Source organism: Hypanus sabinus, chromosome 21 (genome assembly GCF_030144855.1).
Source record: "Hypanus sabinus isolate sHypSab1 chromosome 21, sHypSab1.hap1, whole genome shotgun sequence".
NCBI classification, from domain to species: domain Eukaryota; kingdom Metazoa; phylum Chordata; class Chondrichthyes; order Myliobatiformes; family Dasyatidae; genus Hypanus; species Hypanus sabinus.
In genome coordinates this window covers 3846247-3858866 of record NC_082726.1, presented here as the reverse complement: position 1 = coordinate 3858866, position 12620 = coordinate 3846247, and the positions used below count along the sequence as shown (strand labels likewise).

Below are 12620 nucleotides of genomic sequence, written 5' to 3'. Positions count from 1 at the left end.
TCCTTCTTCTCCAGCCCTTTACCTTTCCCTCCCATCACCTCCCCCTGGTGTCCCTCCTCCTTCCCTCTCTCCCACGGTCCACTCTCCTCTCCTATCAGATTCCTTCTTCTCCAGCCCTTTACCTTTCCCTCCCATCACCTCCCCCTGGTGTCCCTCCTCCTTCCCTCTCTCCCATGGTCCACTCTCCTCTCCTATCAGATTCCTTCCTTTCCAGCCCTTTACCTTTCTCACCCACCTGGCTTCACCTATCACTTTCTAGCTTGTCCTCCATCTCCACCCCCAAATTCTTATTCTGGATCTTCTCCCTTCCTTTCCAGTGCTGAAAAATCTTGCCCCAAAACGTCAACTGTGTATTCATTTCCATAGATGCTGTCTGACCTGCTGAGTTCCTCCAGCATTTTGTGATTTTGCTAAAGCCAATTGTTATCTTTAAGACATTATCCAGTAAAGGTATACTGAGCAGTATTTTTTGATGCATTTGCTAATTGTGGGATTGGTACCCAGCAGCTGATTATCTACCGGCAGAGTTGTCCTGCATGGCAGAACACTGAGGATACCAGGTGAACTTAACAGTTAACATTTCGACTTCCTGCTGTGACAAAGAAAACAATAGGATTCAGAATTTTTTTTTATCAATTTATTGTGAAAGTAAGAGTCACAAAAACAGACAAGGAACTGAGAATTGAGAACTTGGTGATAAGGGAAGATCTCAGATCCTCTGGAATTACATTAATCAAAAGTCAAGAAGATTCTAGTGCATAATGTGCAAAGATTATGTCTGTGCACTTGAGTAACCAGTACCTATAAACTGAATACGAGACTAGGTACCCTGTGAGGGTGAATAAGACCATGAGAACAGAAATGTAAACAGTGTAGAAAACAGTTCTTGCTGCCTCTTTATCTGTCCTTGCTGTCAGTTCAAGAACACAAGGTCACTTGTCTTGTTAGTCAAGGCAGGGTGCACTGCCAGACAGGCACACACACACAGACATTACCCAGAAACTTAACGACAACATGGCAGTGGGGTAGGCAGGAGAAGACAAGGGCTTGGGTGTGACGCTTCAACAGGATCAGTGTGAGCTCCCCCAGAGGTTATTGTAATATTACTCCATCTCACAGTAAAAATATCAACTCTGGTAACTTGCAAAGAAAGCAAGCTCAATCTTCAACATCAAATTTTCCATGGCAAACACAAGTGTTGTAGAGTTTCCACAAACAAGGTGCAAAGCAAAATAATCTCACTCACTGCGGGCAGAATGCTAACAGGAGGTTAAACTGGCTCTCGAGAAGGTGGTGAGACCCATTTTAAACTACCCACTGCAGTTATGGCAACCTATGTGTTTTGGCATTCATAAACTCGATCTGTTTGCAAGGGAATGCTGGAAGCCTTGCCAACACAAACCAGCTGTGTTCTCATGAAGGGGTTGGACTATCAAAGCACATGCTCAGTCCAAGTGGAAAGCTCTTGTACAACTCTATATCCACATCACAGGACTCCTCACATTCACATTGCTGCACAAGAAGTGCACCAGTCCAATGCGTAGCTTCAGGAATGAGAAGCATTTGTTAAACAGTTCCCCCTACTTGTGAGCTTAGCTGGCCTTGGACTGAGACCAACTTTGAAAGCTACAGCACGATGTTATGTGAGAGAGCTGGGAGGAAGACCCTGCCCTGACCACATGACAATCAGTCATGTGCCCTACAACATCTCTCGGCTCTCTCACAGCCCTGTATTTCATTTCAAGAGCAACTCCAAGTTCTAGCTGTGTCAGGGCAGAGAGCATGTGGGAGTTTGTCATCAGGAGAGCCAAGTGTGGTGAATACTGACACTGCCCCATTCACCCATCTTCCTGTCTCCCTCTCAAACTCACATTTTATGGGCACCAACTTGATGCTCCCAACACTAAAGGAAATATGTAAACTACAGATAGCACGAGGTTTGTATGAAGAGCAAGGAAGAGCTGCGACATTGAAGAGACTGTCCCTTTCACAGACGAGATTGCAGTTTCATTTATAGGCTGGAGGTAAAGTATAAAATGCAGCAAGTGTCCATTCAGCTCAGCTCCCATTATGCGATTGCTTTCGCTTCTGGTAGAAAGGCTTCCCAGTATTTAATAAGCTGTCAAGAGAAACAAGAGTCAGAACAGAACACCACAGCACAGTACAGGCCACTCAGCTCAAGATGTGCTGACTCCAAGATAGATCCAACCTGCTCTCCCCTATAACCCTCCTTTCTCTACCATCCACATGCCTTCAATGTCCCTAATGTACCCGATTCTGCAATCACACCTGACAGGGCATTCCACACACTTACCACTGTGTAAAAAAACCTACCTCTGATCGCCCCTAATACTATTCTCCAATTACTTAACATTACAACGCCTTGTATTAGCCCACAAGGGGGGGGGGGGGGGACACCCAGTTTCTGGTATCCCAGTCCCATCTCCTCTCCCACCTATCAACCCTGTTTACATGGGGGGGGGGGGAAATGAAGACCATCCAGTTTCTGCTATTCCAGCTTCCACCACAGAAAACGTTGCTGTCCTTCTCACAAGCGAAACATAAACATGGTCATGAACCAGTTAGATTAGACCTTTTCCCCACCCAGAGATTTCTGTCACTCAAAAAGTTTGAGGTTGATCTACCTCAGAACTCTATCCCACTTCCCTCCATCCAGTGAGACCATTTTCTGTGTTCAAAATGAGAACTGGCCACCCCCACAATGCAGAATCCTAAATATTCACAGAATGACAAAGTTGACCACAGAGATTGACATCCTAATTCCTGAACGCTGTTGTTCCCCAATCACAACCTGCCAGACGTTACTAGAATGAGAGAATCACATGGATAAACGGAGTATTAAGAGATTAGGACCACAAGACAGGAGCAGGATTAGGCCATTCAGCTTCCCAGGTCTACTGTGCCACTCCATCATTCCCTTAAGGAGATATGAGGTACATGTGTTTCCATGTGGCTATCTGCAATGAGCTGCCAGAGGAGCTGCTGGGAGAATGTTGAGATAGCAAAGGTATAGGGGAGTAAATAGCCTTTCCCCATCCAGCTTGTCCAGTGTGTTGAAACTCTCCCTGTACATCTGCAACCTGTTGTTCCTGAGGGTGAAGATGCTCTCAGTGATACCAAGTCATCAAAGGAAGCAAATCAGTTAGTATAATAGCGAGGGAGCTGGGCGATGTGCGAGATGCACGAGGGATCCACCGAGATCCAGACAGGAGGAGGAGCTAGCCAAACCAACAGGGACTTAGTAGAGTACTGGTCAGTCTGTGCCAAATATTTTGTACAACCCCCTGATCTTGTGTTTATTTCTGCCCACTCATCTTTTGCAGATGACCTTGAATAAGCAGTGCACCAGTCGTACTAAATTCTGGCATCTCCACTACTCAGCGATCAATCTAATCTATCACAAACAGATACCAATAGACAATCTTCTGCCCTGGGTCAAATTACTCACCTGTTGCTGAGAATTCTGAAGAGTTTCTAAATACGTAATAATTCGACTTTTAAAGTCTTTGATTCTCTCAATCTGGACAAGAACAGAATACAGGAGAATTTTTTTTAGAAAAGGAGTTTCAACTATAGCAAGATCAGAATATTGCAGCACATCTCCTGGACAGCCTCAGAGCACTCACCTCAAACCGAGCAACTTCTTTTCGAATAGTGACCGAGATCCGCTCAAAATCTCTTTCACATTGCAGGACTTTGGGTTCCCACTGTGGGAGAAATGATGGTTAGTTCTCGAAATTTATCAGCCAATGCCTCCGTCCCACAACATCACTCCCTATAAGGCAGCATCTCTAAACTGGATACTGGAGGAGGGTAGGAAATAGCCTCGAGCCCTACAATCACGAACACAGCTGGATTTGGAGTCTGATCACGGTACAGCTTCAGGTGCTGAGGGAACATCATATATAGGAACAAATTAGGTCATTTGGCTCATTGAAACTGCTGAGATATTCCATTCTGTCTGATTTATTCTCCCTCTCAGCCCCATTCTCCTGCTTTCTCCCTGCAACCTTGGACACCCTGACTAATTCAGAGCCCATCAACCTCTGCTTTACATATTCTCAATGACTTGGACTCCACAGCCACCTGTGGCAATAAATTCCAGATTCACCAGCTTCTGGCTAAAGAAGTTCTTCATCTCTGCCCTAAATGGATGCACATCCTTTCTTAGATAAAAGGGCCCAGAACTGCTCATAGTACTTCCAAGTGCAACCTGACTTATACAGCCTCAGCATTACATCCTTCTCTGTTATTCCCACTTCACAGATAACAGAACTAGGTCATGAACAGTCAGCACTCAGCATCTTCAGTAACATTTTATGGCTTCTGTAGACCCGACACAGGGTGAATCTTAGGTAGCTTTAGCAAATTTGAAAAGGTGCACTAAAGCTTTATCACAGAAGGTTAGAAAGAGAGTCACAGACACAGATGGAGAAATAAGTGGAAGAGTTTTGGGAAGGATTTCCAGAGCTCGGAGTGTTGCTGCTGAAGACACAGCCTCCAATACTGAGAGGCAATCAGAAATATACAAGAGTTTGGTGGGAGGCAGGGTAGATCAGCAAGGCCAGGCATGAGAAGTTGAATGAACTTGTGCGAATCGGAATAGTTTTACATGAGTTCCAAGGGTAGAACAAGGGACTAGATACTGGGAGGCTCGCAGCAAAGAGGAACTTAATGCTGATGTAATGCAGGATATAACTGAGCAAGAGAGCATAAGCCTCAGATTCACTGATCTGTACAATACCAGAGCACCTCCCCTCTCCTGGACCTCACCCACTACCCATACCATATGTTATTAGAGCAGAATTAAGCCATTCAGCCCATCAGGTCTGCTCCACCATTCCATCACGGCTGATTTATTATCCCTCTCAACCCCATTCTCCTGCCTTCTCCCTGTAATCTTTGATGCCTGACTAATCAAGAAGCTATCAACTTCTGTTTTAAATATACAAATAGTCTGTGGCAATGAATTCCTCAGATTCATCACTCTCTAGCTAAAGAAATCTCTCATCTCCGTTCTTAAGGGACTTCCCTCTATTTTAGGGGTTTCCAGTCTGGGATCCCTTGCTTAGTGGTTTTGGTCGGTGACACCAAAAAGGTTGGGAAACCCTGCTCTATTTTAACTCTGTAACTTCTGTTCCAAGACTCAGCCACTAGAGGAAACGTCCTCTTCACACCCATTCTACCTCGGCCTCTCAATATTGGAAAGGTTTCAACAAGATCCCCCTTCTTTCTTCTAAATTCCAGCGAGTACAGGCCTAGAGCCATCTCTTTCATTCCCTGAATCATTCTCATGAACCTCCAATAGACTCTCTCCAATGTCAGCACCTCTTTTCTTAGATAAGGGGCCCAAAATTGCTCTCAATACTCCAATTGCGGTCTGACCAGTGCATTAAAGCCTCAGCATTACATCAATTCCTCTTGTATTCTAGTCCTCTTGAAATGAATGTTAACATTGTCCCTAATATACCCCCTCACTGCAAGTGATCCAACATGGGTAATCACCGTATCTCGTATTTGCTCAACTCCTCCTATCCCCACCACAGGATGTCTTCAACGAGTAGGCATAGGCAGCCATGGGGTGTGGGAAACAATCTTCATCCCACTTCCAGCAGGGACCTGAGCAGGAGAGGGGAGTGTACTGGCTCCCTCTTCACACAAAATGTTGAAGGAACTCAGCAAGACAGGCAGCAGCTACGAGGATGCAACCTGATTTGTTGAGTTCCTCTAGCACTGTGCGTGTTGCTCAAGATCTGCGGAGTCTCTTGTATTTGTGACTCCCCTTTCAGCTTGGGAGCACTGCAGTCAATCTTTACAGCAACCCAAAGGCTCAAGGCCATTATGAAATCCTTCTGGTCTGCAGCTGGGCTTTCTGCTGTCTGTACACATGTATACTGTTGAACAAAGCAATGTTCCTCTGGACCAGGTGCACAACACTACACACAACATATAAAGTTATATTACCACAAATAAAGTGCATATACAATACAAACTAAAAAGTAAACAGAATATATACACTGCATGAAGAGATTCGTATGTGGTGGCAGGGAACCCTTATGACCTGAGGGAAGAAGTTGCTTCCCATCCTAACAGTCCTTGTCTTAATGCTACAGTACCTCCTGCTTGATGGTAGGGTGTCAAAGAAATTATTGGACAGATGGGAGGGTTCATTGACAATGCTAAGGACCCTGCACACACAGCGTTCCTGTTAAGGATCTCCAAGATAATCCTCTCAGCAGTCCTCTTCATAGGGACCCAAGACTCAATACAGGAGCCCCTCAGGGCTGTGTACTAAGCCCCCTCCTTTACTCCCTGTATATCCATGACTGCGTCGCCACCCACAGCTCTAATCTGCTAATTAAATTTACCGAAGACACTACATTACCTGATCTCAAAACACTAATGTTTGAGAAGTCACCTCTCTGACACAGAGGTGTCAAGAAAGCAACCCCTCCCTCAATGGTTGTGGATTACAGGAGGAATGGAGACAGGCTAATCCTTACTGACATCTATGGATCTGGGGTGAGAGGGTAAACAACTTTTACCCTCTCAACCCCACATCACCGAGGACCTCACATGGTCTGTACACACCAGCTGTGTGGTGAAAAAGACACAACAGCACCTCTTTCACCTCAGATGGTTGAGGAAGCTTGGTATGGGCTCCCAAATCCTAAGAATTTTCTACAGGGGCACAACTGAGAGCATCCTGACTGGCTGCATCACTGCCTGGTATGGGATCTGTACTCCCTTAATCGCAGGACTCTGCAGAGAGTGGTATGGACAGCCCAGCACATCTGTAGTTGTTAACTTCCCATGATTCAGGACATTTACAAGGACAGGTGTGAAAAAAAGGCCAGTAGGATCATTGGTGACCTGAGTAACCCCAAATACAATCTATTCCAGCTGCTACTATCCAGGAAACTGTATTGCAGCATAAAAGCCAGGACCAACAGGCTCCGAGACAGCTTCTTCCACCAGGCCATCAGACTGATTAACTCACGCTGATCTGAGTGTACTCTATATTAGATTGACTGTTCTATTTATTATAAATTATTAAAATTACTATTATTGCACATTGTACATTTAGACGGAGACATAAAGTAAAGATTTTCACTCCTCATGCATGTGAAGGACATAAGAAATAAAGTTAATTCAATAAAAAAGTTAAAAAAAACTGTCAGGGCTCTAACAGTTCCATGTTTATCCCTGACATAGGTGTCATAGCCATGTACACAAAGCCAATCCATTCCTTATGGTCCAAGACAATCAACGAGCCTCAATGAGCAGCAAGGATGCATACCTGCTCCGATTAATGTAACAGCCTAAAGGAGCAGTTCGAGAAGGTCCTGACCAGTACTAAAGTTGCAGCTCTATAAAACCGTGGTAGGACCACACTTAGAATATTGTGTTCAGTTCTAGTCACTTCATTTTTAGGAGGATGTGGAAGCTTTAGTGAGAATACAGAGGAGATTTAACAGGATATTGCCTGGATTAGAGTGCATGTCTCATGATAGGCTGGGTGAGCTAGGGCTTTTTTCTTTGGAGTGAAGAAGGATGAGAGATGACTTAATAGAGGTGTACAAGGAGGACAGTTTAAGTAGACTGCCGGAGACCCCCCCCAAAGGGTAGAAATGGCAAACACAAGGGAGAATAACTTTGTGATGGGGAAGAGAAGATGGGGGGGAGGGGAGGGGAAGATGTCAGAGGCAAGCTTATTTTTCAAAAAACCGGAGTGATGTATCCTGTCAGAGGTGATGGTAGAGACATTTAAGATGCATAGACAGACACATGGATACAAAACAAAAAATGGAGGGCTATGTAGGATGGAAGGCTTAGATTGATGCTAGAGTTGGTTAAAACTTCATCACACCATTGTGGGATGAAGGGCCTAAAGGCCATAGGGTGGCATACATAGATTGGACAGTAAGAGAACAGAAGGCAGAATACAAGGGGGCATAATTAAGGTGATTAGGCAGTATAGGGAGGATGTCAGAGGTAGTTCTTTCATTACAGACTGGTAGGTGCATGGAACACCCTGCCAGGGATGGTGGTAGAGGCAGATACATTGGGGATATTTACCAGACTCTTAGATAGGCACGTGGATGATAAAAGTGGAGGGCTCTGTGGGAGGGAAGGGGTAGGCTAAAGGGTCAGCACATCATGGGCCAAAAGGCCTGTACTGTTTTATGTAATACACGTACCTCTGTTATCTCATCCTTGGCTTGCTGCAGTTTCTCAGGTTTGTTGGCCCAGATGAGTCGTGCTTCATTCTCTCGTTTTTTCTGCAGCGTAGTCTGTGCATCCTGCCAGCGTTGCCATGTCTTCATCCGCTGGTCAAACACTCCCTACACCGGGACAGCCACACCTCCTTAACATTCAGATAAAAGCAACCTGCTACCCCAACAGTTTAGTGCACGTGATAAGTTAGTGGAACCACAAGGTTCAGACTCTGTCACCGGTGGGTACAAGACTCGGGGGAGGAGAATGACCCAGAACCACTGATGGCAAAAACAGCATTGGGCCCAGCTGCAATTCCTGCCCCATTTGCCAAGGCCCGCTGTGAAGATAGAGGACCCTTCACAGGAAGGAGGCATGAAATGACAAAAACCCTACCCACCAGCACTTGCTCTCTCAAGCATCTGCACACAGACTGTAGAGCAGGGATTTCCAACCTGGGATCTACAGATCCCCCAGTCAATGGCATAAGGAAGATTGGGACCCCCCCCCCCCCGCCCCATAGAGGTTATTACAGCTGGATGAAATCTGTTAAGAGGGAACTGCACCACGAGAGTGATCTCCACTGTGCTGCAGAGAACAAACAGCAGCTTTGAAAGGAGAGACTGAACAACCAAAAGACCCAACCACTAACCCCAGCCACCACGTACTCATGTCCACACTACAGCAGGATATGTGAATCCCAGACCGGTGTTTACAGCCACCCAAAGACCCAACAGACAACCCCTCAGGAGAACATTATACTCTATTCAAGAGATGGCTGTAAAGTTACACTTCCCCCAGTACAAGGACACCAACTCCACCATGGATGTTCTCAAGACCGGTTGCAAAAGGAAGAGGGTTGGGCATGGGGCCAGCAATGACATCCCATAAAAACCCAGTGCTACAGAAACTGTAACAGAAGCCTCATCCCTGGGACAGAAAGAATACACCAAGGAGGGCTACACCTGGAGACTGGCCCAGGCAATCTACTGCCTATGCCCCAGTAGGGGTAGTGGGCTTGAGGAGGGGGAGTACAAGGGCAATGGCAAAATGGAACAGTAGATATACAGATAATCAACAGCTAAAGCATCCAAGCATGAAAATGGCGAGGAAGAACCCTGCAACAGAAAGGATAGGGGTGAGGACCTTTACTGCGGAGATCAGCCGGATGTAGTCACTGAACAGCTCAGCCAGCAGGAAGAAGTCATTATTGGCTTGCTCCTGTTGAAGTTGCTCAATCTTCTCCTGAACTTCTGCCAGCTGCGACAGAGCCCGTGATAATGCTGTGTGGTCCTCCGAGCTCCCCAACATGGCAGCGCTCTTTGCGAAGGTGCCTGTGTTCACCGCCAGCTCTGTGGACAGAATCGCAATGTTACTAACTCCGCTCCTGATATGGGATAAACCATTACACCCACCACTCTGCTCAAACATAGGACTTCCTGCCATTCTTGGTTCAGTTCAAAGAAACTGGAAAATTAGGCTATTCAGCTCATTAAGTCTGTTCCACTATTCAGATTCGGTTTATTGTCATTTAGAAACCACAAATGCAATGCAGTTAAAAAATGAGACGACGTTTCTCCAGAATGATATCACAAAAGCACATGACAAAACAGACTACACCAGAAAATCCACATAACGTTTGGCAATCGCCAATCCAGAGTCTGGAGAGGCTGCTGCGTATTAATACCGCGCTACCATCTTAGCGCGTTCCCCAGAAAGGAGCTCCAATCCCACCAGACAAAACAAGACCAAAAACTAAAGCTCCAAGACCTGCACAAAACCATATAGTTACAATGGTGCAAACAATAGCATAATTGATAAAAAAAAAGACCACGGGCACAGTAAAAATAGTCCAAAGATGTTAAAAGACTGTAAGTTCAAAAGAAATCACCACAGTTTCCACAAGTCCTCAGGGTCCCATTAGACTCGTCATCCCACGCCGGTGGCAGAAGGGAATACCCCCGCTATGGACTTCCACGGCGCCACCTGACTCAGCTTCGCAGACGCAGCACACAATAAAAGTGCCCCGACCGCAGCGGATTCCGAGTCAGTCGAACCTCTGAGCCTCCGACTATCCCCTCTGGCACAGCTTCTCCAAGCACCATCCTCTGCTGAGCGTATTAAGACGGCCCCGCCAACGGCCATCGGCAACACGACCCCGAGGACTGGGGGCCTGTTCTTCCCAGCAGAGACCCGGACCTCACAGCAGCAATGAAGAAGGTCTTCTTGGAGATTTCCAGATGTTCCTCCGTGCTCCCATGTCCGTTTTTCATCCGATTATGATTGCGTATGGCACCCCATTTCACAAATAACAGATAATCAGCTCCAGAGTGGCCGCTGCAAGCTGCGTCGCACCGCCATCTTGGAATTCAGCACCATGGAATTCCACCATGGCCGATTTATTATCCCCCTCAATCCTGTTCTCCTGACTTCGCCCTATAACCTTTGATGCCCTGATTAATCAAGAACCTATCAACCTCCACTTTATATATACCCAATGACTTGGCCTCCATAGCTGTTCACGGCAATGAATTCCACAGAATCACCACCCTCTGGCAAAAGAAATTCCTCCTCATCTCTGTTCTAAATGCCTCCATTTTGACACTGTGCACTCTAGTCCTAGACTCCCCCAGTATTGGAAACATCCTCTCCACGTCCACTCTATCTCAGCCTTCTAATATTCAATAGGTTTCACCGAGAATCCCCCTCATTCTTCTAAACTCCAGCTGAATATTGAAAATGGGACACAGATTGAATTGTTTCATTCTATGCGAAAGGAGCAGTAGGAGGAACAGAGAGAAAGACTGGTGCCGGAATGTGTGACAAAATTGTGAGCTGCTCCCAACACCCTTGGCTGTGTTGGCTGTTACAAACAATGCATTTCACTATACATTAGGTGGCCACTTTATTAGGTACACCTGCTTGTTAATGCAAATACCTAATGATGTGGCAGCAACTTAAATGCACAAAAACATGCAGACATGGTCAAGAGGTTCTGCAGTCTCCCAGGGGATTCCGAGAGATAGAGGCAGTGTGCTGCAACTTCATGGTGAGAAGGCTGGAAGCCAATGTTCGACTCCATTTCACTAGTTAAAGCTTCCATTGTTCACTGATTAAAGTGACAATGGATTTTGAAATGCCACCTGCCTGCGTTTTTAAAAAAATCGCAGGGGGTGGGGGGGAAAATCACTCTACTGCTGGAGAGGGGAGACCGCCTTTTTTTTAAATCGCTAGTGAGAATGTTCTGCTACAGAAAGGGAGAATGTTGCCCAAGTATTCTGCTTTTTGCATGTAGACTTTGACTGTGGACTTTCTTTTCAGTCTCATGTTTTTTTGAATTCTGAGGTTTTACCCAACCTTTTCCATTCTTTTTGTGTGCTGGGGAAGGGGATTTGGAGGTCGATGTGCCTGTTCCGTTTTTTGTACGAGCAGGGATTTGGGGGTTGATGATTGTGCTGCTGTTCTTTTCTTTCTCACTTTCACGGCTATCTGGAGAAGAATTTCAGAGGTGTCTACTTTGATAAATGAACCTTTGTAATTCAGACCGAACATCAGAATGGGGAAGAAATGTGATTTAAATGACTTTGTGGAATGATTCTTGATGCCAGAGGAGGTGGTTTGAGTATCTCAGAAACTGCTGATCTCCTGGGATTTTCATGCAGTCTCTGGAGTTTATAGAAAATGGTGCAGAAAAACAAAAAAAAACACATCCAGTGTGCTTCAGTTCTGTGGGTTCTCTTGCTAATGAGAAAGATCTGAGGAGAAGGGCCAGACTGGTTCAAGCTGACAGGAAGGTGACAGTAATTCAAATAACCACACCTTACACCAGTAGTGTGCAGAAGGGCATCTCTGAACACACATATTGAATCTTGAAATGGATGGGCTACAACACAAGACCATATTGGGTTCCACTCCTGAACCTAATAAAAAGTCCACTGAATGTATGTTTAATGTACGTGTGATAAATAAACTAGAATTTGAAAGATTAAAGCCCTCTCTATACTGCCCCATCAGAAGTGACCTCACAGGTTAGATACACAACATAATAAGGTCAAACCATCCTGCAACAACCCAACATGCCCAAGTTATTTAACTGGAGACGAATGGTTCTAGAATAAATACCAATTACAATCATAAGCCATGTGTCAATATTATGTTAATAATTAAACCTGGACAAACACGTCTGTTGACTGCTGGGCTCACCTCTCCAAAGGATAAAGTTATTCTCAGTCAATCTATCCAATTTCTGGAATGCAGCTGATCAATCTTCTTCAGAGGACACAGCAAGGTGAACACCACCATTGAGCGAGAAATCAAGGAAAGCCATGTAGGTCAGAAACAATCTCCCAGTCCCCTTCACGTTTCAGTGTTCAGACACAATG

General features: G+C 45.5%; 1 protein-coding gene across 3 annotated transcripts in view; it reads right to left on the bottom strand.

Annotated features, from left to right (window-relative positions):
* Positions 1-622: 622 nt before the first annotated feature.
* LOC132378752 (sorting nexin-1-like) overlaps positions 623-12620 on the bottom strand; it is a 117977-nt gene continuing 105979 nt past the window's right edge. For all 3 annotated transcript variants that reach the window (XM_059945886.1, XM_059945887.1, XM_059945889.1), the window contains exons 12-16: positions 9385-9590; positions 8223-8366; positions 3648-3728; positions 3470-3541; positions 623-2119 (exon numbers count right to left, since the gene is read on the bottom strand). In XM_059945886.1, coding sequence (XP_059801869.1) covers positions 2069-2119; positions 3470-3541; positions 3648-3728; positions 8223-8366; positions 9385-9590 — 554 coding nt within the window. In that variant the 3' untranslated portion in view covers positions 623-2068. The remainder of the gene's footprint in view (positions 2120-3469; positions 3542-3647; positions 3729-8222; positions 8367-9384; positions 9591-12620) is intronic.